Source organism: Monodon monoceros, unplaced genomic scaffold, assembly GCF_005190385.1.
Source record: "Monodon monoceros isolate NGI ecotype Baffin Bay Population unplaced genomic scaffold, NGI_Narwhal_1 Super_Scaffold_21, whole genome shotgun sequence".
NCBI lineage: Eukaryota > Metazoa > Chordata > Mammalia > Artiodactyla > Monodontidae > Monodon > Monodon monoceros.
Window position 1 is genome coordinate 139,754,329 of NW_021703778.1, and position 21,682 is coordinate 139,776,010.

At 36.4% G+C, this 21,682-nt stretch overlaps 1 protein-coding gene across 2 annotated transcripts in view; it reads left to right on the forward strand.

Moving 5' to 3' along the window:
* GPHN (gephyrin) overlaps window positions 1-21,682 on the forward strand; it is a 619,699-nt gene that overhangs the window by 487,753 nt on the left and 110,264 nt on the right. For both annotated transcript variants that reach the window (XM_029239205.1, XM_029239207.1), the window contains one exon: window positions 10,930-11,067. In XM_029239205.1, the coding sequence (XP_029095038.1) occupies window positions 10,930-11,067 (138 nt within the window). The remainder of the gene's footprint in view (window positions 1-10,929; window positions 11,068-21,682) is intronic.

Sequence of the window (21,682 nt, forward strand, 5' to 3'; positions counted from 1 at the left end):
TTAAAAATACATAGAAACAAATGACAATGGAAACACAAAACCTATGAGACACAGCAAAAGCAGTTCTAAGGGGGAAGTTTCCAGCAATACAATCTCACCTCAAGAAACAAGAAAAATCTCAAATAAACAATCTAACCCTACACTTAAAACAACTAGAGAAAAAAGAACAAAGAAAACCCAAAGTCAGTAGAAGGAAAGAAATCATAAAGATCAGAGCAGAAATAAATGAAATAGAAATGAAGAAAACAATAGCAAGGTCAATAAAACTAAAAGCTGGTCCTTTGAGAAGGTAAACAAAATTGATAAACCCTTAGCCAGATTCATCAAGAAAAAAGGGAGAGAAACTAGTACACCATTGTAAAGCAATTGTACTCCAATAAAGATGTTAAAAAAAAAAATGGAGAGGATGCAAATCAATAAAATTAGAAATGAAAAAGGAACAATCACAACTGACACTGCAGAAATACAGAGGATTATAAGAAACTACTACAAACAACTATATGCCAATAAAATTGACAACCATGAAAAAATGGACAAATTCTTGGAAAGGTACAATTTTCCAAGATCGAACCAGGAAGAACTAGAAAATATAAACAGACCTATCACAAGCACTGAAATTGAAACCATAATTAAAAATAATCCAACAAACAAAAGTCCAGGACCAGATGGCTTCACAGGTGAATTCTATCAAACATTTATAGAAGAGCTAACACCAATCCTTCTCAAAGTCTTTCAAAAAATTGCAGAGGGAGAAACACTCCCAAATTCATTCTATGAAGCCACCATCACCCTGATACCAAAACCAGAAAAAGGTATCACAAAAAAAGAAAATTATAGAACAATATCACTGATGAACATAGATGCAAAAATCGTGAACAAAATACTAGCAAACAGAATCCAACAGCACATTAAAAGAATCATACACCATGATCAAGTGGGCTTTATCCCAGGGATGCAAGGGTTCTTCAATATACACAAATCAATCAATGTGATACACCACATTAACAAATTAAGGAATAAAAACCATACGATCATCTCAATAGATGCAGAAAAAGCTTTTGACAAAATTCAACACCCATTTATGATAAAAGCACTCCAGAAAATGGGCATAGAGGAAACCTACCTCAACATAATAAAGGCCATATGTGACAAACCCACAGCAAGCAACATACTCAATTGTGAAAAACTGAAAGCGTTTCCATTAATATCAGCAACAAGACAAGGATGTCCACTCTCACCACTCTTATTCAACAGAGTTTTGGAAGTCATAGCCACAGCAGTCAGAGAAGAAAAAGCAGTAAAAGGAATACAAATTGGAAAAAAAGAAGTAAAATTGTCAGTGTTTGCCAATGATAGACATTCCAAAAGATGCCACCAGAAAACTACAAGAACTAGTGAGTGAATTTGGTAAGGTTGCAGGATACAAAATTAATGCACAGAAATCTCTGGCATTTCTATACACCAACAACGAAAAATCAGAAAGAAATTAAGGAAACACTCCCATTTACCATTGCAACAAAAAGAATAAAATACCTAGGAATAAACCTGCCTAAGGAGGCGAAAGACTTGTACTCAAAACTATAAACACTGATGAAAGAAATCAAAGATGACATAAACAGGTGGAGAAATATACTATGTTCTTGGATTGGGAGAATCAATACTGTGAAAATGACTATACTACCGAAAGCAATCTACAGGTTCAATGCAATCCCTATCAAACTACCAATGGCATTCTTCACAGTTTTAGAACAAAAAATTTTACAATTCGTATGGAAACACAAAAGACCCCGAATAGCCAAAGGAATCTTGAGAAAGAAAAATGCAGTTGGAGGAATCAGGCTCCCTGACTTCAAACTATACCACAAAGCTACAGTAATCAAGACACTATGGTACTGGCACAAAAACAGTAATATAGATCAATGGTACAGAATAGAATGCTCAGAAAGAAACCCATGCACATATGGACACCTAATTTATGACAAAAGAGACAAGAACATACAGTGGAGAAAAGACAGCCTCCTCAGTAAGTGGGAAAACTGGAAAGCTACATGTAAAAGAATGAAATTAGAACACTATCTAATACCATACACAAAAATAAACTCCAAATGGATTAAAGACTTAAATGTAAGACCAGACACTATAAAACTCTTAGTGGAAAACGTAGGAAAAACACTCTTTGTCATAAACCACAGCAAGATCTTTTTAGACCCACCTCCTAGAGTAACAGAAATAAACACAAAAATTAACAAATGGGACTTAATTAAACTTAAAAGCTTTTGCATAGCAAAGGAAACCATAAACAAGAGGAAGAGGCAACCCTCAGAATGGGAGAAAATATTTGCAAATGAAACAACAGACAAAGGATTAATCTCCAAAATATTCAAACAGCTCATGGAGCTCAATATCAAAAAAACAAACAATCCAGTTAAAAAATGGGCAGAAAGGGCTTCCCTGGTGGCGCAGTGGGTGAGAGTCCGCCTGCCGATGCAGGGGACACGGGTTTGTGCCCCGGTCTGGGAAGATCCCACATGCCGCGGAGCGGCTAGGCCCGTGAGCCATGGCCACTGAGCCTGCGCGTCTGGAGCCTGTGCTCCGCAATGGGAGAGGCCACAACAGTGAGAGGCCCACGTACCACAAAAAAAAAAAAAAAAAAAAAAATGGGCAGAAGAACTAAATAGACTTTTCACCAAGGCAGACATACGGGTGGCGAAGAGACACATGAAAAGATGCTCAACATCACTAATTATTAGAGAAATGCAAATCAAAACTACAATGAAGTTATCACCTTATGCCAGTCAGGATGGCCATTATCAAAAAATCTAGGAACAGTAAATGCTGGAAAGGGTGTAGTGAAAAGGGAACCCCCCTGCACTGTTGGTGGGAATGTAAATTGATACAACCACTATGGAAAACAGTATGGAGGTTCCTTAAAAAACTAAAAATAGAACTACCGTATGACGCAGCAATCCCACTACTGGGCATATACCCTGAGAAAACCATAATTCAAAAAGAGACATGTACCACAATATTCACTGCAGCACTATTTACAATAGCCAGGACATGGAACCAATCTAAATTTCCATTGACAGATGAATGGATAAAGAAGATGTGGTGCGTATATACAATGGAATATTACTCAGCCATTAAAGGAAACGAAATTGAGTTATTTGTAGTGAGGTGGATGGACCTAGGGTCTGTCATACGGAGTTTAGTAAGTCAGAAAGAGAAAAACAAATACCGTATGTTAACACATATATATGGAATCTAAAAAAAAATGGTACCAACGAACCTAGTTTCAGGGCAGCAATAGAGGTAGACATAGAAAATGGACTTGAGAACATGGGGTGGGAGGGCGAAGCTGAGGCGAAGTGAGAGTAGCATCGACATATATACACTACCAAATGTAAAATAGTTGGCTGGTGGGGAGCAGCAGCATAGCACAGGGAGATCGGCTTGATGCTTTGCGATGACCTAGAGGGGTGGGATAGGGAGGATGGGAGGGAGGCTCAAGAGGGAGGGGATACGGGGCCATGTGTACGCATATGGCTGATTCGCTTTGTTGTACAGTAGAAACTAACACAGTATTGTGAAGCAGTTATACTTCAATAAAGATATATTTTTATAAACTATTATAAGTTTATGTAAATATTTCTTTGAACACAATAATCTCAGTAGGACACATATTTCCATGTTTGTTAGTTTTGTTTTGTTTTATATTGGGTTGACCAAAATGTTAGTTCGTTTTTTTCCGTAAGATGGCTCTAGGAGGGCTTAGTTGTCTTTAACTTCATTTGAAACAATTTTGTTAGATTGTATTGTGACAGCTGTCATTATCAGCATGCATTTAAAAAAAGACTTATCAAAATTAATGAATTTTTGTGTAGCCATTTTAATATTGAAGGTGGAAGAAAACAACATTTTTGGCATATTAGGCTTTTTTATTTCAAGAAAGGTAAAAACGCAACTGAGACCCAAAAACAGATTTGTGCAGTGTATGGAGAAGGTGCTGTGACTGATGGAACATGTCAAAAGTGGTTTGAGAAGTTTTGCGCTGGAGATTTCTCGCTGGATGATGCTCCAAGGTTGGGTAGACCACCTGAACTTGATAGCGATCAAATCGAGACTTTCATTGAGAACAATCAACATCATACCATGTGGGAGATAGCCGACATACTCAAAATATCCAAATCAAGCATTGAAAATCATTTGCACAAGCTTGGTTATGTTAATCACTTTGGTGTTTGGGTTCCACGTAAATTAAGCAAATAAAACCTTCTTGACCGTATTTCCTCACACAATTCTTTACTTAAACGTAGCAAAAACATTTCATTTTTAAAACAAATTGTGACGGGCTATGAAAAGTGGATATTGTTCAATAATGTGTAATGGAAGAGATGGTGGGGCAAGCTAAATGAACCACCACCAACCACACCAAAGTCCGGTCTTCATCCAAAGAAGGTGATGTTGTGTATATGGTGGGAGTCCTCTATTATGAGCTTTTCCCAGAAAAGCTAATGATTAATTCCAACAAGTACTGCTCCCAGTTAGACCCACTGAAAGCAGCACTCGACGAAAAGCGTCCAGAATTAGTCAACAGAAAATGCATAATCTTCCATCAGGATAACGCAAGACCACATGTTTCTTTGATGACCAGGCAAAAACTGTTACGGCTTGGCTGGGAGGTTCTGATTCATCTGCCGTATTCACCAGACATTGCACCTTCAGATTTCCATGTATTTCGGTCTTTACAAAATTCTCTTAATGAAAAATATTTCAATTCTCTGGAAGACTGTAAAAGGCACCTGGAACAGTTCTTTGCTCAAAAAGATAAAAAGTTTTGGGACGAAGGAATTATGAAGTTGCCTGAATAATGGCAGAAGGTTGTGGAACAAAACAGTGAATATGTAGTTCAATAAAGTTCTTGGTGAAAATGAAAAGTATGTCTTTTATTTTTACTTAAAAACCAAAGGAACTTTTTGGCCAACCCAGTAGTTTACCTAAATTGAATGGAGCTAGTACAGTCACAGATTATCTTTGTGACTGTTGGTATTCATTTGTAAGGTAGTCATCAGGATATGTTTGTGGCCGGGAAATAGCTTTTGCTTTATAGGAAAAACTGTATCCAAATTTTGTATATTTTCTCTGTCCAAAACCCCAACTTCCTTTTGTTATAACCTTCTTTCTTTTTAAAAATTATTCTTTCCTTCCTTTCCTACTTCTTTGTAAATGGATTTATGGACCACTCAATGAAAACTGGCTGCTATAACCCATCTGGCCTTCAGAGACAAGAGTGCGTACTTTTTTTTCCCCAGTTTTTTTCTCTTCTATCAGATTTCTATGCTGAGCTCAGAATCAAGAAGAGGGCTGGGGTGTGGGGGAGAACATTTCATGGTGCTTTTTCCTGTCTGAGTCAGTTCTTCAGTGGCCCAGGACTGTTAGAAGTGCTTTGGGGTTTTAACTTGCAAAATAGGAGAAGTCAGAGGCAACTATTCTTAAATTTCGTGACGCTTTCATTTTAAAGCTTCTTGTCAGTCACTGGTGTCAACATCAAAAAATAGTTGAAATTTTTTTTTTATGGAAACAAAAGAAGGAAACATAACTATTTGCTTACCAGATTTATTTTGGAAATGTATGCCTTCTAAAAATGGGCCTCACCATGCCAGCCCATGGGAGGCCTGCATAAGAGCCCCTGAGCTATACATGTGAGTGCTGTGCATCCTCAGCCTGTGCCTCCAGCTGCCGGTGGCTCTGTGTGTGTCCCTGGTGCTGTCCCTCAGGCATGGCTTATCCACTTTGGATCTGAACGTGAGAGCGCTGCATCACCTAGATCAATGGTTTTCAAACTTATGTTAGCTACAGTCTTTTGTTAAATGGAATCTTATGTGGTCACATAGTCATCCTATATGTGGTGAGGGATACAACAGAACTAGGTATGTTAACGTTATATATTAATTCTATTTAAGTAAAAGGAGCAGCTATTAATTATTAGAGAAATGCAAATCAAAACTACAATGAGGTATTGCCTCACACCAGTCAGAATGGCCATGATTAAAAAGCCTACAAATAATAAATGCTGGAGAGGGTGTGGAGAAAAAGGGACCCAGCTACACTGTTGGTAGGAATGTAAATTGGTGCAGCCACTGTGGAGAACAGTATGGAAGTTCCTTAAAAAACTAAAAATAAGAGTTACCATATAATCCTGCAATCCCACTTCTGGGCGTATATCTAGAGAAAACTCTTAATTCAAAAAGATACATGTGCTCCAGTGTTCATTGCAGCACTGTTTACAATAGCAAAGACATGGAAGCAACCTAAATGTTCATCAACAGATGAATGGATAAAGAAGATGGTGTGTGGGTGTGTGTGTGTGTGTATATATATATATATATATAATGGAATACTATTCAGCCATAAAAAAGAATGAAATAATGCCATTTGCAGCAACATGGATGGACCAGGAGATGATTATACTAAGTGAAGTAAGCCAGACAAAAACAAATATCATATGTTATCACTTATTTGTGGAATCTAAAAATATTATACAAATAAACTTAGAACAGAAATAGACTCACAGAGATAGAAAACAAACTTACAGTTAGCAAAAGGGATAGTGGCGGGGGGGGAATAAATTGGGAGTTTGGGGTTAACATATACACAGTACTGTATATAAAATAGGTAAACAACAAGGACCTACCGTATAGCACAGGGAACTATACTCAGTATCTTGTAATAACCTATAATGGAAAAGAATCTGAAATAGAATATATATATACATATATTCTTAGCTGTATACTTGAAACTAACACAACATTGTAAATTATACTTCAATTTTTAAAAAGAGCAGCTGTTATCTATATCGTTTTATTCTTGTGTGTAGAAGGTAACAATACTGTTTTTCTCATATTTACACAACTAAGTTAGCCCTTCTTTATTGGTGAAGTAGCTGACTATTTCTACTATGTGACCGTGGGTGGGTCTTGAGCGGGAAGAAGCCACTTGGCACATAGAAGGTGCTCAGTGAACACTTGTTGAGAACACACACATACACATACACACACACACACACACGTATCTGCTAATGTGCCAGAGAATTAAAATACTCCTCCTTTGAGACATTTCTTTCAGTTAATTTATTTTATATCCAGAAAGCCCCTGTGATAACATGCAAATAGTTTAGTGAGGGACCAATATTAACCCATTAGCATCAAAGTTTGGATTATTTATCTAGCAATTTGGATTATTTATCTGTCACTTTGTGACAGAGAGCTTATAAATATGAAAGGACCTAGAGACGCAAAGGGCAGAACAGGAGGTGCCACTTTGAATCTTCCTTCCCAACTTTCAGCTTTGTTTGAAGGATTTGCTATTCATTCATACCCCATTTATTCAGTACCTACTGTTAGTATAAGGAAAGCATTGCTCTAAAAGTAGCAAAGGATACACAGATTAATAAGATACAGGTTCTGCCTTCAAGGAGTTTATGATAGACTAGCATAGGTAAGGCAAATATTTAAATGTCTATAACATTAGATAGAAAGTGGTAGTTGCCATAAGAAAGATATAAACAAGGTACAAAATTATCTTAAAGACAGGAAAGATTTTTCCAGGCTGGGGGAAATTGGTATGCAATTTCCAATTTAAAAAAATATCAATCTCTATAGTTAGAGAACCATCCATTTGTTTACTGTCCTCCTGCCCTTATTTTTTTATTCACTTACATGTCTTTCTGCTGAGCTGAAACATTCTTCATGGCAGGGTGTATCTTACTCTTTGTATACCAAGGGTGTAACTGTGCCTGGCTCATAAAATGCACTCAATAAATATTTGTTGAATGGATGCGTGTGTCACTGATAGTCAAACTTGCTTTCTAATAAAGTGCAATTTTCTCCTCAGAAACCAAACATTTTAAAAGCACAGCTTTTATAAGATTGTACACAATTTTCACCATAAAGAAAGTAAAGAATATCTTAGAAAAGATCAGATCTGAGATCTATAAACCCGAATAAAAGGGTCTATAGAAACACCTATCTATCATTCTCTTCAGTTACACTGGTTGTGACAATATGTATTTATTGATATTTAATGACGTGGCAGGGACTGTAGTGAAAGTGAGTTATGTATAAATTTATGTTTCAATTATAGGTAAATGATAAATCATACATAATCCTTCTTTAAGTGTTCACCTTAAAGTAGAAAAAAATTTTCATATTTAGCACTAAATAATTTCTAAGGTCCTTCAAGCTTTGAAAATTTTGTAATTTTGTGATTACCCATGGGTGAGAAATAAGTATAAGCATATTGTATGTCTTTTTCTTTGACTACCTATGACAATGTCATTTGTCTTAGAGTGAAAACTCTTTGGGACGGTTCCTGTAAGTCAGTTCAGTGAATATGTCTGAAGCAGCTGCTGGGGTTTGGGTAGGAGGACTAAATTTAATAAATTGCAGTGACCAGGAACTTACAGACTGCAGGGGAATATATACAATCATTATAAAGTGGATTAAAGAAATAGGAGCTTATTTGTCTCACATATAAAAAGTCTGGAGGCGGGCAGTCCAGGGCTTGTACAGCAGCTCAGTATTGTCATCAGAGACTCTGCCTCTTTTTATTCTCGTGTTTCCAATACTTATGTGTGGGTTTCTATCCTCATGGTTGAAAAATGGCTATGGCACCTCCCAGTATCTAACCATGCTCTCCTCTTAAAGCTTTATCTCTTTATCTTTTTATTTGTAGTAGGAAGCCTGCCCCAGGGACTTCTTCCTACATCTCACTGACCAGAACTATATCATATGGCCAGTCTTAGCTGAAAGGTGGCTACGGAAGAAGGGAATTGTGGATATCAGTTACAATAGCCAAGCAACAGTGTTTGCAGTTACTCCTTTTATGTTTACCCTTTGGGCCAAGTTGTTTATGCATGGGTCAAGTTGTTTATTGTGCTCTAAGAATTCCCTTTTTGTCATTAAATGAGTCATTTATTAAGTCAACAACTATTTATTTTTTATTGCCTAATATGTGCCAGATACTGTTCTAGGTTTTGGGGATGACAACAGTGAATAAAAAAGACAAAGTTGCTGCTGTCATGGAGCTTACATTCTACTAAGAAGGTTATAAACAAATAAGTATAAATATATATTATAGGTATATAAATATCAATATATATGTGTATATGTGTGTATATATGTATATATATATATTTTTTCCCATGAAGAAAAATAAAGTAGGGTAAGGAGAATAGAGAGTGATGGTAGGTAATATTCTATGTAGGATGTTTAACAAAGGCCTCTGATTAGGTGATCCTTTAGCAAAGACCTGAAAGAAATGAGGGATGAATGGAACCATAATATCTGGGGAAGAATGGTCCAAGTAGAGGAAATGGCAAGTATGAAGACCCTAAAGAAAGATGTATTTGACATTCTCAGGCAAGGAACCAGTTTGGCTAGAGCACATTGAATAAGGGTGAAATGATAGAAGAGAACAGTGTAGGCTATAATATGTTGGGCTTTGAGGGCCATAGCAAAGATTTTACTCTGAATGAAATGGAAAGTCATGGAGAGTTGTGAGCAGAGATTAGCACAATTCAACTTACAGTTTAAAAGGAGCATTATAACTACTGTGTAGAGAATAAACTGTAATGGCACAAGGATAGAAGGAAGGAGACAAGTTAGGACACTATTCGATTTCCCAGGAAATAATTGATGGCTCCAATTATTGTAATAATTGTAGAGATGGTGAGTAATGATCAGATTCTAGAGACATTTTAATGGTAGTTTAGATATGGTTCTGACAAAACTAGAAGAATCAAAGATGTCACCAAGGTTTTGGATTAATAACTGAGTGAGTAGAGTTTCTATTTACTGAGATGCAAATTGCAAGAGAATAAGACATCGTGCAGGTAGGTTAGGAGGGTGGGGAATCAAGAGTTTGATTTTGAGCATGTTAAGTTTGAATTGCCTGTTGCACATTCAAGTGCATATTTGATGATTTATAAGCTTGTAGATATACGCTGTTATCCACCAGCTATTTGGATGACATATAAGTCTAGAGGTGAAGGTAGGGGTTGGGGTTGGAGATATAAAATTAGGGAGTTTAGTGTATGGGTGGTATTAATGCCAGGGGACTAGATAAGGTTACATGGGGAGTGAGTAAATAATAATATTTTTCTATGTTTTTAGAAGAAAGAAAATTTCCTATGAAATTCTGAATAAATTCAAGTTTGTATATTTCACTTCACTAACTAGCTCATTAAGTGTTCAAACTTCAGTATAGTAGTTAAGGACATGGACTCTAAAGCCTGGCTACCTAGGTTTGAATCCTGGCTCTTCAGTTTCTAGCTTTGCGATTTAGGCCAAGATATGTAAACCTCTTTTTCCTCATCTGTAATAAAGGATAATAATGATGGCTCCCTTTAGGTTGTTGTGAAGATTAATTAGAATAGTGCCATGGCACATAGTTAAGCACTCAAAAAGGATTAGCCAGGGCTTCTCTGGTGGCGCGGTGGTTGGGGGTCCGCCTGCCGATGCAGGGGCCGCGGGTTCGTGCCCTGGTCCGGGAGGATCCCACATGCCGCGGAGCGGCTGGGCCCGTGGGCCATGGCCGCTGGGCCGGCGCGTCCGGAGCCTGTGCTCCGCAGCGGGAGGGGCCACAGCAGTGAGAGGCCCGCATACCGCAAAAAAAACACGACAACAACAACAAAAAGGATTAGCCAATATCATTATTAAATTTCACCACTTTTGACACATGATGTAACATTACTAACTTGATTTAATGTTCCACCAAAGCAGGCTATATTTTGGAAGCAGGAAAAAGTTTCTTACCTTGTAATCTTCATTTCTGGACACATGAAATTGAGAATTGTTGATATTTATAAGCCTTTCCCACTTTTTAATGTGTTTCAGCATCATATTCTTAGTTAATTATCTTCCTGTTTAGGTCACAGTGCTGTTGATATCACCAAGGTGGCTAGAAGACACCGCATGTCTCCTTTTCCTCTAACATCTATGGACAAAGCCTTTATCACAGTCCTGGAGATGACTCCGGTGCTTGGGACAGAAATCATCAACTACCGAGGTACTGTTATATTTGCCCATTGCCTTTTATTTTCATTTTTTTCCAAATAAGATTCATCTAACACTAATACACAGTTTTCCTGAAAGAGAAATGTTATTATTACTGCAATTATCATCATCTTGCTTTTTGCTTCTTATTTCTACTCAACTCTAAGATCAATCTTAATGGTATACAGAGTAAAATACCCATAAAGCTTCCTTTACATAAAGAAAAAAAAAAAAAAGGAAAAAGTCAACAGTGTTTCTCCTGTTCATCAAAATACCAGTACTCTAAAGAAAGGGTTGTCAGCCCTGAGTGAGAAAAACAGTTGACTGTGAGTCTGCCTTATGTCCTTTCTGACAGAAATGGGAGATAACTAATGTGTCTCGTAATTATTTTCATTTGTGGAAATCATGTTTTTAAATGTAAAATGTAAATACTACGTTAATTTATCTATGGATCACTGAGCAACCAGTCTGATCTCAGTTTTTCTGCTTCATATATCTTCTCATTTTCTGCTCTTAGTTTAGTAGTACGTTGAGACCAGCTTGTGGAAAGATAATGGAAGGGTAGTTTTCTCCAGTGTTTGCAGTTTTTAATCAACTACTTCCCTTTCTAAAAATTCAGTTCAGGTGCAATCTGAATAAAATGTAGTTTCTTAATTGTTTTTGTTATACAGATAAAAACAATACAAAAGGATTGCTTTTACAAATAAAGGACTTTATTCACAGATCATAAAATATTCAAATTTCAATGAACATTAGAGAGCATCTATACAGACACCATAATTTTTCTACAAGAAAACTCAAACTCAGATAGAACAGCAGAAAAGGAATAGGATTAAGGCTCAAGACTTAACATTCTTGGGAATTCCTTTGCAGTCCAGTGGTTAGGGCTTGGCGCTTTCATGGCGGTGGCCCGGCTTCAATCCCTGCTCCGGGAGCTAATATCCTGCAAGATGCGTGGCACGGCCAAAAAAGAAAAAAAAAAAAGACTTAACATTCTTATTTTTACTACATAATAGTGCTCTTCTTCCAGTGTTAAAATATAAAAAACAATAGTAGATAAAGTAACAAATTATGTGAAAATTAAAAGGCCTAAAATTAGTGAAATATTAAATGCCAAATTCTAGCTCTTTGATCCCTGACCCGACTTAGACAAAAATTATTTTTACATAACTTACACCTATCCTACATCTTTGACTTACATTCTTTTAGATATGTTATCATTAGGTTTAAACCTTTTCTTTTGTTTTTGTTTTATTCCTCATTAAAGGAAATAAAGATAATAAAACTGACTAGAGTGGGGAGTTAGGAATTAACTACATAATTTCAGAAATCAATTTTAATGAAATAGGTTTCTTTCTATTATTAAGTACAGATATTTAGATATTTTTATGTCAAGCAACACTAAAGACATCTTCAGAAAATATGAATGTAAAATTAAGTTGAAAAAATTTACATGTTATAAAAATAAGTTAACCATCCCTGGCCTCTTGTAATATCAGGGTAGTTTCTCTTAACATCAGTCCTTAGAAAAATCTCACTGTGATGCCAAGTCACATTTAGACAGAAATTCCAGTCCTTTTAAGGAAAAAACAGAACTGGAAATGGCCATTTCTATTTCTCCTCTAGAAAAAAAATAATACTGTCAGGTGGATTCTCTTTTCCTTTCATGTGCTTGTTTCCCCTTCATTTGTTCATCAAATCAGTTGTCACTCATAAGTAAGCAAACTCTTCATGGATGGTTAACTTCTTGTCAAGTGTTTCCATGCATGATGATGAAAAATAATAGTTAGGTTTGCATTCAACCTTTGAGTTGGATCAAACTCGATTTGTAATGCAAAAGAGCATTATAATTAAACCTCCTAGGCACTTTAATTAGTTGTTTAGAAAACAACACCATATATAGAAACAATTCGATTTGTTTAACAATTATTTATTAAAAATCTAAATTCCAGGTACTATGTTAAGTCCAGATAATGCAAAGATGAATAAAATAAAACCCCACCCCATGCATCTCACTGTGTAGTGCAGGAGAGGGACAGATAAACAATGTGGTACATTTTCTCCTTTACTGGCTCTTTTGTAAGCTTGCCTTCCTTTGTCAATTCCTTGAATATGAACTTTCTTTAGAGTGTTTGTCTCTGACCCTTTTCAGATCTTACACATTCACTTCAGATAACCTCATACATGCCAATTGTTTCAAGTACCAACTATTAAGTGATTTCTAAATCTGTATCTTTGCCCAGACCTTGCCTGAGCTCCAAACTCTTACAACAAATGTATACCTGCTGCTAGTAAATTTAACATGACCAATATTAAACTTATTTTCTTTACTTCTACAATACTCATTTCCTCTACGTCCTCTTGAATCTGTCCCTTGTTTGCCATCCCCACTGCTATGATTTTAATTTAGGTCTTTATTATTAACTTCCTGGATTATTGTAAAGGCTTCCCTCCCCCAATTAGCATCTTTACATCCATTTTCCAATTTCATACCAAAGTTATCTGTTCAAAATTTGATATTAACATTCCTGCATATAACTCTTCAGTAGTATTCCTCATAACCTCCAGATAAAATTCAAACTCCTTGATATGTCATATAGGGCCCTTTATAATTGGCCACTATGTATTCTTTTTTTTCTGACTTTATTGAGACATAATTAATAAATTAAAATTGTGTATATTTAGGGTATACAACATGATGATTTAATATATATATACATTGTGAAATAATTACCATAATCAAGCTAATTAATACATCCATCACTTTATAGTTACTCTGTGTATGTGTATGTATGGTGAAAATACTTAAGATTTACTCTTTTAGCAAATTTCAAGTATACAATACAGCATTGTGACAATACAGTCACCATGCTGTACTTTAGATACCCAGAATTTATTCATCTTATAAATGAAAGTTTGTACCCTTTGACCAACATCTCCCCATTTTGCCAGTACATGTTTTTTAAGATTAAGCTTAAGAAGCTCTCCTCCATGAAGACATTTCTGGTGTCCACTTCTCCCTTTCCCTAGCTGGGTTAAGTATCCTTCCTCCATGTCCCCATAGCACTTTGTTCATTCATTTTGTAATAGCAATGACTGACATATTTGATCACTCTCTCTCATAAGTACCCTAATAAACAACATGGGTATAAAAAGCTGAGTGATCTAAATGTGAATCACTATAAATTGAGTTTTGAGTCAAATGTGGCCTGTAATTCTCTTACTCAAGATAAGCAATTTCTCCCCAGAAAAAAGATTAGAAACTCATTCTCACTATACTTTAAATGTTATCTTTTCCGAGGATGTTTGCATTTTAATGAGCAAACCTTCATAGTTCATTTTGATTTCAACTAGATGCACCTCTAACTATTGAATTTCATAGGGGTGAGGAGGACTGAAAGGCCTTCACAGTTCTCTGAAATCCCAAATATTTTGCCTCTGCAAATACTCTGACACCTACAATTATAGAAGCCTGTAGAGGAAAGCCCATGTTTCCTAAGAGAGATCCAGAACCACTGAACCTATGAGGCAGTTTGCTACTGTAGTATCTCTAAAATTACTTTTTATATGTCTGTGAAGGTTCAACAATAATCCAGAAAACTAAGAATAAATCATGTATACAGAAGTGCTGGTAGTGATGCTCTCAAGGTCATACGTATAGGGTAACTCTGTGAAGGAATGTTACCATATAATATATTAAATACTTATAATATTACAATAAGAAGGTAACTTGGAGATGAGGTAGTCTCTCTTACTTTAAAGACAAAGGAATTTAGGACCAAAGAGGTATAATAATGTTCTTAGAGTTAGACAAATTGTTATGATTAAAAACAACTAGAACCTAGGATTCTTGACTCCTAGTCTACTGTTCATTCCATTATAGCAAAGTATGTCTCAAATCAGTATGAAAATTATTCTTCTAAAGTAAGTGCCTAGATGTGTAAAGTGTATTGTTTGTTTGTTTTAATCTATTTTGACTACAGGTGAATTTTCTATTGTCTCTGGTCTGCCTTTTAGTGTATCTACTATTTTCAGCTCCTATCTGCAAGCAAGGCCTTTAAGGAGCAAGTGCTCCACTGATTATAAATACCTTACTTTGGTTTCTTGGGAGAGGAATACCAATAGAAGATAACATTTGCAAGACTACCATTTATGATTCATCTTTGCTTATAAAATGCATGACATGAACACATTACAAATTCACACTTGGTACAGTACTAGCTACTGAAAGGCAGATTAAAATATTCTAGAATTCCCTGTAATCCCCAATATTGTTCAGTTAACAATGGAAAAACTATAATCTTTGAATAGAAAGGATTCTGCCTTCTTAGGAGCATTATTTTATAAGCGCTAGGCTTTTTTTTAAGATTTCATGACCAAAGACTTTAGCATCACTGACCTCAGTTCTTTGTATTTCCACAAAAGACTTAAGCAATTCTAGACAAGGAAGCTTTAAGTTTACTGAACTCAGTTTAAAGCAGTGAAGTATCCTTTTTAGAATATTGACCACAACAGAGGTAGTTCTCCCTGTCTCTGACCTAAAGCAAGATATATTTATAATATATTTTAAAAGAAAAAAAAATATATGAAAATATGATATGCATAGAAGGAGGTATGAAAGAGGATGATTAGTCAACGTGGTTGTGACATAGGAATAATTCAGCCAGCATTATAGGTCTGATTCCTCTGTGAGTTAATTTTACTCAATTGTGTAACTATAAAAAGAACTCCCCCACACAAGGGGGCTTTATGAGCGCCTAAACAGTCACAGTATCTAGTTGAGAAGTTACTGCTGCCTGGCTCCTTTTCTAAAACCACGTGCCCAAGGTTTATTCAACACTAATACTTGGGCTCCACCTATGGGCAAAGAGAAGAGATGGTTTAACATCTATCTAAGTATTTATATGTATGCAAGAGAGACTGCCCCATGTGATAAAGTAATTTGCAGCACTACTATATACTCTTTAAGTTCCAAAGTCGATCATTGAATGAAATGTAATATTGACTGCTTGGAAGAGCTATCCATTGTCTAATCCTTGAATCCTACTGAGATATATGGATATAGTTGCTGCTGTAGCAGAGGGGGGTACCTGACGTTTATGCCTTCAGTTCTCAAGTATTTGCTGCCAGCTGGGAGTCCTTACCATTTTCTAATCAATTGCATTTTTCTCTTCAAATCCTCTCCCTTGCCTTACTCAGGCTTTTAGAAAAAAACTTGAAGTAATGCATGTTTTTCTCTTTGAAGAGACGTAAGTTCTGCTGGTAGGTTAACTTTATACCAACTCCAAAAGCAGAACTAATCCAGTAGGGATCTAATTTACCTTAAAGATAGAAATCCCTATATTTAGCATGAGTACAAAATAAAAATCTGGCCAATTTTCTATTACTAGATTTATATTGATAACCTTAAGCATGAAGCTGTTCTTTCTTTCCAAATGACATGTTTTATTTTTCTTTCCAAGATATTTTAAAGATCTAAAAAGACCAGATGGTATATGTGTGCTTCAAATATGACTTTTCTTGACTCTTCTATATATAGCTATATGTTAAAATGAGAGAAATATTCTTTTTAAAAAAATCTCTTATTCTTGCCCTTTAAAAAATAAGTTTACTGAAATATAATTCATATACAGTATAATTCACCCACATAAATTATACCGTTCAGAAGTTTTTAGTATATTCACAGATATGTACAGCCATCACCACAGTCAGTTTTAGAACATATTCACCTCAAAAAGAATCCCCATCCCCTTTAGCTATCAGCCTCCTCCTGTCCCCATAGCCCATCATTCAGCCGTAAGCAACCATTAGCCTACTTTTTATCTCTATGGATTTACCTATTCTGGACATTTCACATAATGGGATCATATAATATGTGGTCTTTTATTACTGGCTTTTTCTACCTAGAATAATATTTTCAAAGTTCATCCATGTTGTAGCATGTATCAGTATCTCATTCCTTTTTAAAATATTACTGTAGTAAAAAAAACATATAACATAAAGTTTATCATCTTAGCCATTACAGTTCAGTGGCATTAAGTACATTCACATTGTTGTGAAACATATCTCCAAAATTTTTTCATACTGGATACCTGAAACTCTTTACCCATTAAACAACAACTCCCTTTTTCCTCCTCATCCCAGCCCCTGGTAACCACCACTCTACTTATTATTTCTAATAATTTGACTACTTTAGATATGTTATATAAGTGCAGTCATACAGTATTTGCCTTTTTGTGGCTAGCTTATTTCACTTAGTATAATGTCCTCAAGATCTGTTCATGTTGTGCCATGTGACAGTATTTAGATATATACACCACATTTGTTAATCCATTCATCTGTTGATGGACATTTGGGATGCTTCCAACTCTTGACTACTATGAATAACCATACTATATGAACATGGGTGTACAAATATCTCTTCAAAACCCTGCTTTCAATTCTTTGGGATATATACTCAGAAGTGAGATTGATGGATCATATGGTAGGTCTATTTTTAATTTTCTGAGGAAACTTCTTCTGTTTTCCATGCTGGTTGCACTATTCTACAACCCTACCAACATTACATAAGGATTCCAATTTTTCTACATTCTCATCAACACTTTTTATTTTCTGATTTTTTGATAGTAGCCAATTTATGGATGTGGGGTGATATCTCATTGTGATTTTGATTTGCATTTTCCTGATAATTAGTGATGTTGAGCATCTTTTCATAAGTTTATTAGCTATTCATACATCTTTAGAGAAATGTCTATTCAAGTCCTTTCCCATTTTTAAAAATTTTTTAATTTTAGTTTAATTTGTAATGTTCTGTTAGTTTGAAGTGCACAAAGAAGTGATTCAGATATATATATATGTGTGTATATATATATATATTCAGATATGTGTGTGTATATTCTTTTTCAGATTCTTTTCCATTATAGGTAATTAAAAGATATTGAGTATAGTTCCCTTTGCTATATAGTAGGTCCTTGTTGTTTACCTGTTTTATGTGTAGGAGTGTGTATACGTTAATCCCAAACTCCTAATTTATCTCTCCCCCCACCTGCTATCCCCTTTGGTAACCATAACTTTGTTTTCTATGTGAATCTATTTTAGTTTTGTAAATAAGTTTATTTGTATCATTTTTTTAAAGTCCACATATAAGTGATATCATATGATATTTGTCTTTCTCTGAATGACTTACTTCACTTAATGTGATAATCTCTAGGTCCATCCATGTTGCTGCGAATGGCATCATTTCATTCTTTTTTTTTTTTTTTTTTTTTTTTTGCGGTACGTGGGCCTCTCACTTTGTGGCCTCTCCCGTTGCAGAGCACAGGCTCTGGACGCGCAGGCTCAGCGGCCATGGCTCAAGGGCCCAGCCGCTCCGCGGCATGTGGGATCTTCCTGGACCGGGGCATGAACCCGTGTCCCTGCATCGGCAGGCGGATTCTCAACCACTGCGCCACCAGAGAAGCCCCATTTCATTCTTTTTTAAGGCTGAGTAATATTCCATTGTGGATATACTTTATCCACTCATCTGTTGATGGACGTTTAGGTTTCTTCCATGTCTTGGCTATTATAAATAGTGCTTCTATGAATATTGGGGTGCATGTATCTTTTCAAATCAGAGTTTTCTCTGGATATATGCCCGGGAATGGGATTGCAGGATCATATGGTAACTCTTATTTTTAGTTTTTTAAGGAACCTCCATACTGTTCTCCACAGTGGCTGCACCAATTTACATTCCAACCAACAGTGTAATTGGGTTCCTTTTTCTCCACACCCTCTCCAGCATTTATTATTTGTAGGCTTTTTAATGATGGCCATTCTGACTGGTATGAGACGATACGTCATTGTAGTTTTGATTTGCATTTCTCTAATAGTTAGTGATATTGAGAATCTTTTCATGTGCCCATTGACCATCTGTATGTCTTTTGTGAAGCAATGTCTGTTTAGGCCTTCTTCCCATTTTTTGATCAAGTTGTTCAGTTTTGTTTTTTTTTATATTAAGCTGTATGAGCTGTTTGTATATTTTGGAAATTAATCCCTTGTCAGTAGCATCATTTGCAAATATTTTCTCCCAGTCCATGGCTTGTCTTTTTGTTTTGTTCATGGTTTCCTTTGCTGTGCAAAAGCTTTTAAGTTTAATTAGGTCCCACTTGTTTATTTTTCTTTTTATTTCCATTACTCTAGAAGACGGATCCAAAAAAATATTGTTGTGATTTGTGTCAAAGAATGTTCTGCCTGTGTTTTTCTCTAGGAGTTTTATAGTATCTGATCTTACATTTAGGTCTTTAATCCATTTTGAGTTTATTTTTGTATACAGTGTTAGAGAATGTTCTAATTCCATTCTGTTACAAGTGGTTTCCCAGCACCACTTATTAAAGAGACCATCTTTTCTCCATTGTATATTCTTACCTCCTTTGTGGTAGAGTGATAGACCATAAGTGTGTGGGTTTATTTCTGGGCTTTCTATCCTGTTCCATTTATCTATAAGTCTGTTTTTTTTTGTGCCAGTACCATACTGTTTTGATTACTGCAGCTTTGTAGTATAGTCTGATGTCAGGGATCTTGATTCCTTCAACTCCGTTCTTTCTGAAGGTGTTTTTGGCTATTTGGGGTCTTTTGTGTTTCCATACAAAATTTTCAATTTTTTGTTCTAGTTATGTGAAAAATGCCATTGGTAATTTGATAGGGATTGCATTGAATCCATAGATTGCCTTGGGTAGTATGATAATTTTAACAATACTGATTCTTCCAATCCAAGAATACGATATATCTTTCCATCTGTTTGTGTCATCTTCAGTTTCTTTCATCAGCGTCTTATAGTTTTCAGAGTATAGTCTCTTGCCTCCTTAGGTAGGTTATTCCTAGGTATTTTATTCTTTTTGATGTGATGGTTTCCTTAATTTCTCTTTCTGATCTTTCACTGTTAAGTGTATAGACATGCAACAGATTTCTGTATATTAATTTTGTACCCAGCAACTATACTGAATTCATTGATGAGCTCTAGTAGTTTTCTGGTAGCATCTTTAGGATTTTCTATGTATAGCATCATGTCATCTGCAAACAATGACAGTTTTACTTCTTTCCCAGTTTGGATTCCTTTTATCTCTTTTTTTTTCTCTGTTTGCTGTGGCTAGGACTTCCAAAACTATGTTGAATAAAAGTGGCCAGAGTGGTCATCCTTGTCTTGTTCCTGATCTTAGAGGAAATGCTTTCAGCTTTTCACCACTGAGTGTGATGTTAGCTGTGGGTTTCTCATAGATGGCCTTTATTATGTTGAGGTATGTTCCCTCTGTGCCCACTTCTGGAGTTTCTATCATAAATGGATGGTGAATTTTATCAAAAGCTTTTTTTCTGCACCTGTTGAGATAATCATATGGTTTTTATTCTTCACTTTGTTGATGTGCTGTGTCACACTGATTGATTTGCAGATATTGAAAACTCCTTGCATCCCTGGGATAAATCCCACTTGATCATGGTGTATGATCCTTTTAATGTATTGTTGGAGTCAGTTTGCTAGTATTTTCTTGAGAATTTCTGCATCTATGTGCATCAGTGATATCGGCCTGTAATTTTCTTTTTTTGTGATATCTTTGTGTGGTTTTGGTATCAAGGTAATGGTGGCCTCATAGAATGAGTTCGGAAGTGTTCCTTCCTCTGCAATTTTTTGGAATAGCTTCAGAAGGATGGGTGTTAACTCTTCTTTGCTCATCTTTACGATGATTACCAGGAACACTTTCTCAGGTAGATTGACTCTCTCCACATCACTTAGTGCTTCTTCTGGGGTTTTATCTTGTTCCTTTGTCTGAAACATCTTCCTCTGTTGCTTCATTTTGTCTAAATTGCTGTTTGTATTTTTATGTGTGTGGTAGATTGGTTACGTTTCTTGACCTTTGAGAAGTGGCCCTCTGTAGGAGATGTCCTATGTGTCCCAGCAGTGCACTCCCTTCTTGTCACCCAAGGGCCAGGGGCCAGCTGGTCTGTATCTGGCCTTTGTTTGTGGACTCGATATGCAGGCTGCAGGACTGTAGTTTTCTTGCCTCTGGTGTCTGTCCCCTGGTAGATGAGGATGGTCTAGAGGCTTGTGCAGGCTTCCTGGCAGGAAGAGTTGGTGCCTGCCCCCTGATGGGTGGAGCTGGGTCTTGGTCTTCTGGGGGGCAGAGCCATGCTTAGGGACGTGTCTAGAGGTGGCTGTGGGCTCAGGAAGTCTTTAGGCAGCCTGTCTGCTGATGGGTACAGCTGTGTCCCTATCCAGTTTGTTGTTTGGCCTGAGGCATCCCAGCACTGGAGCCTACATGCTGTTGGTGGGGCCAGGTCTTGGTGGCAAAATGTCAGCCTCCAGGAGAGCTCACACAGATGAATCCTCCCCGATATGTCCTCCACCAGTGTCTCTGTCCCCAAGGTGGGCTATAGTCACCCCTTGCCTCCCCAGGATACCTTCCAAGACCAGCAGGTATGTCTGGCTCAGGTTCCTATCAAATTACTGCTTTTGCCTTTAGTCCTGGTGTGTGTGAGATTTTGTGTGTGCCCTTTAAGAGTGAAGTCTCTCTAACACAACACTGTGAAGCAATTATACTCCAATAAAGATGTATTAAAAAAAAAAAAAGAGTGAAGTCTCTATTTCTCCCAATCCTGTG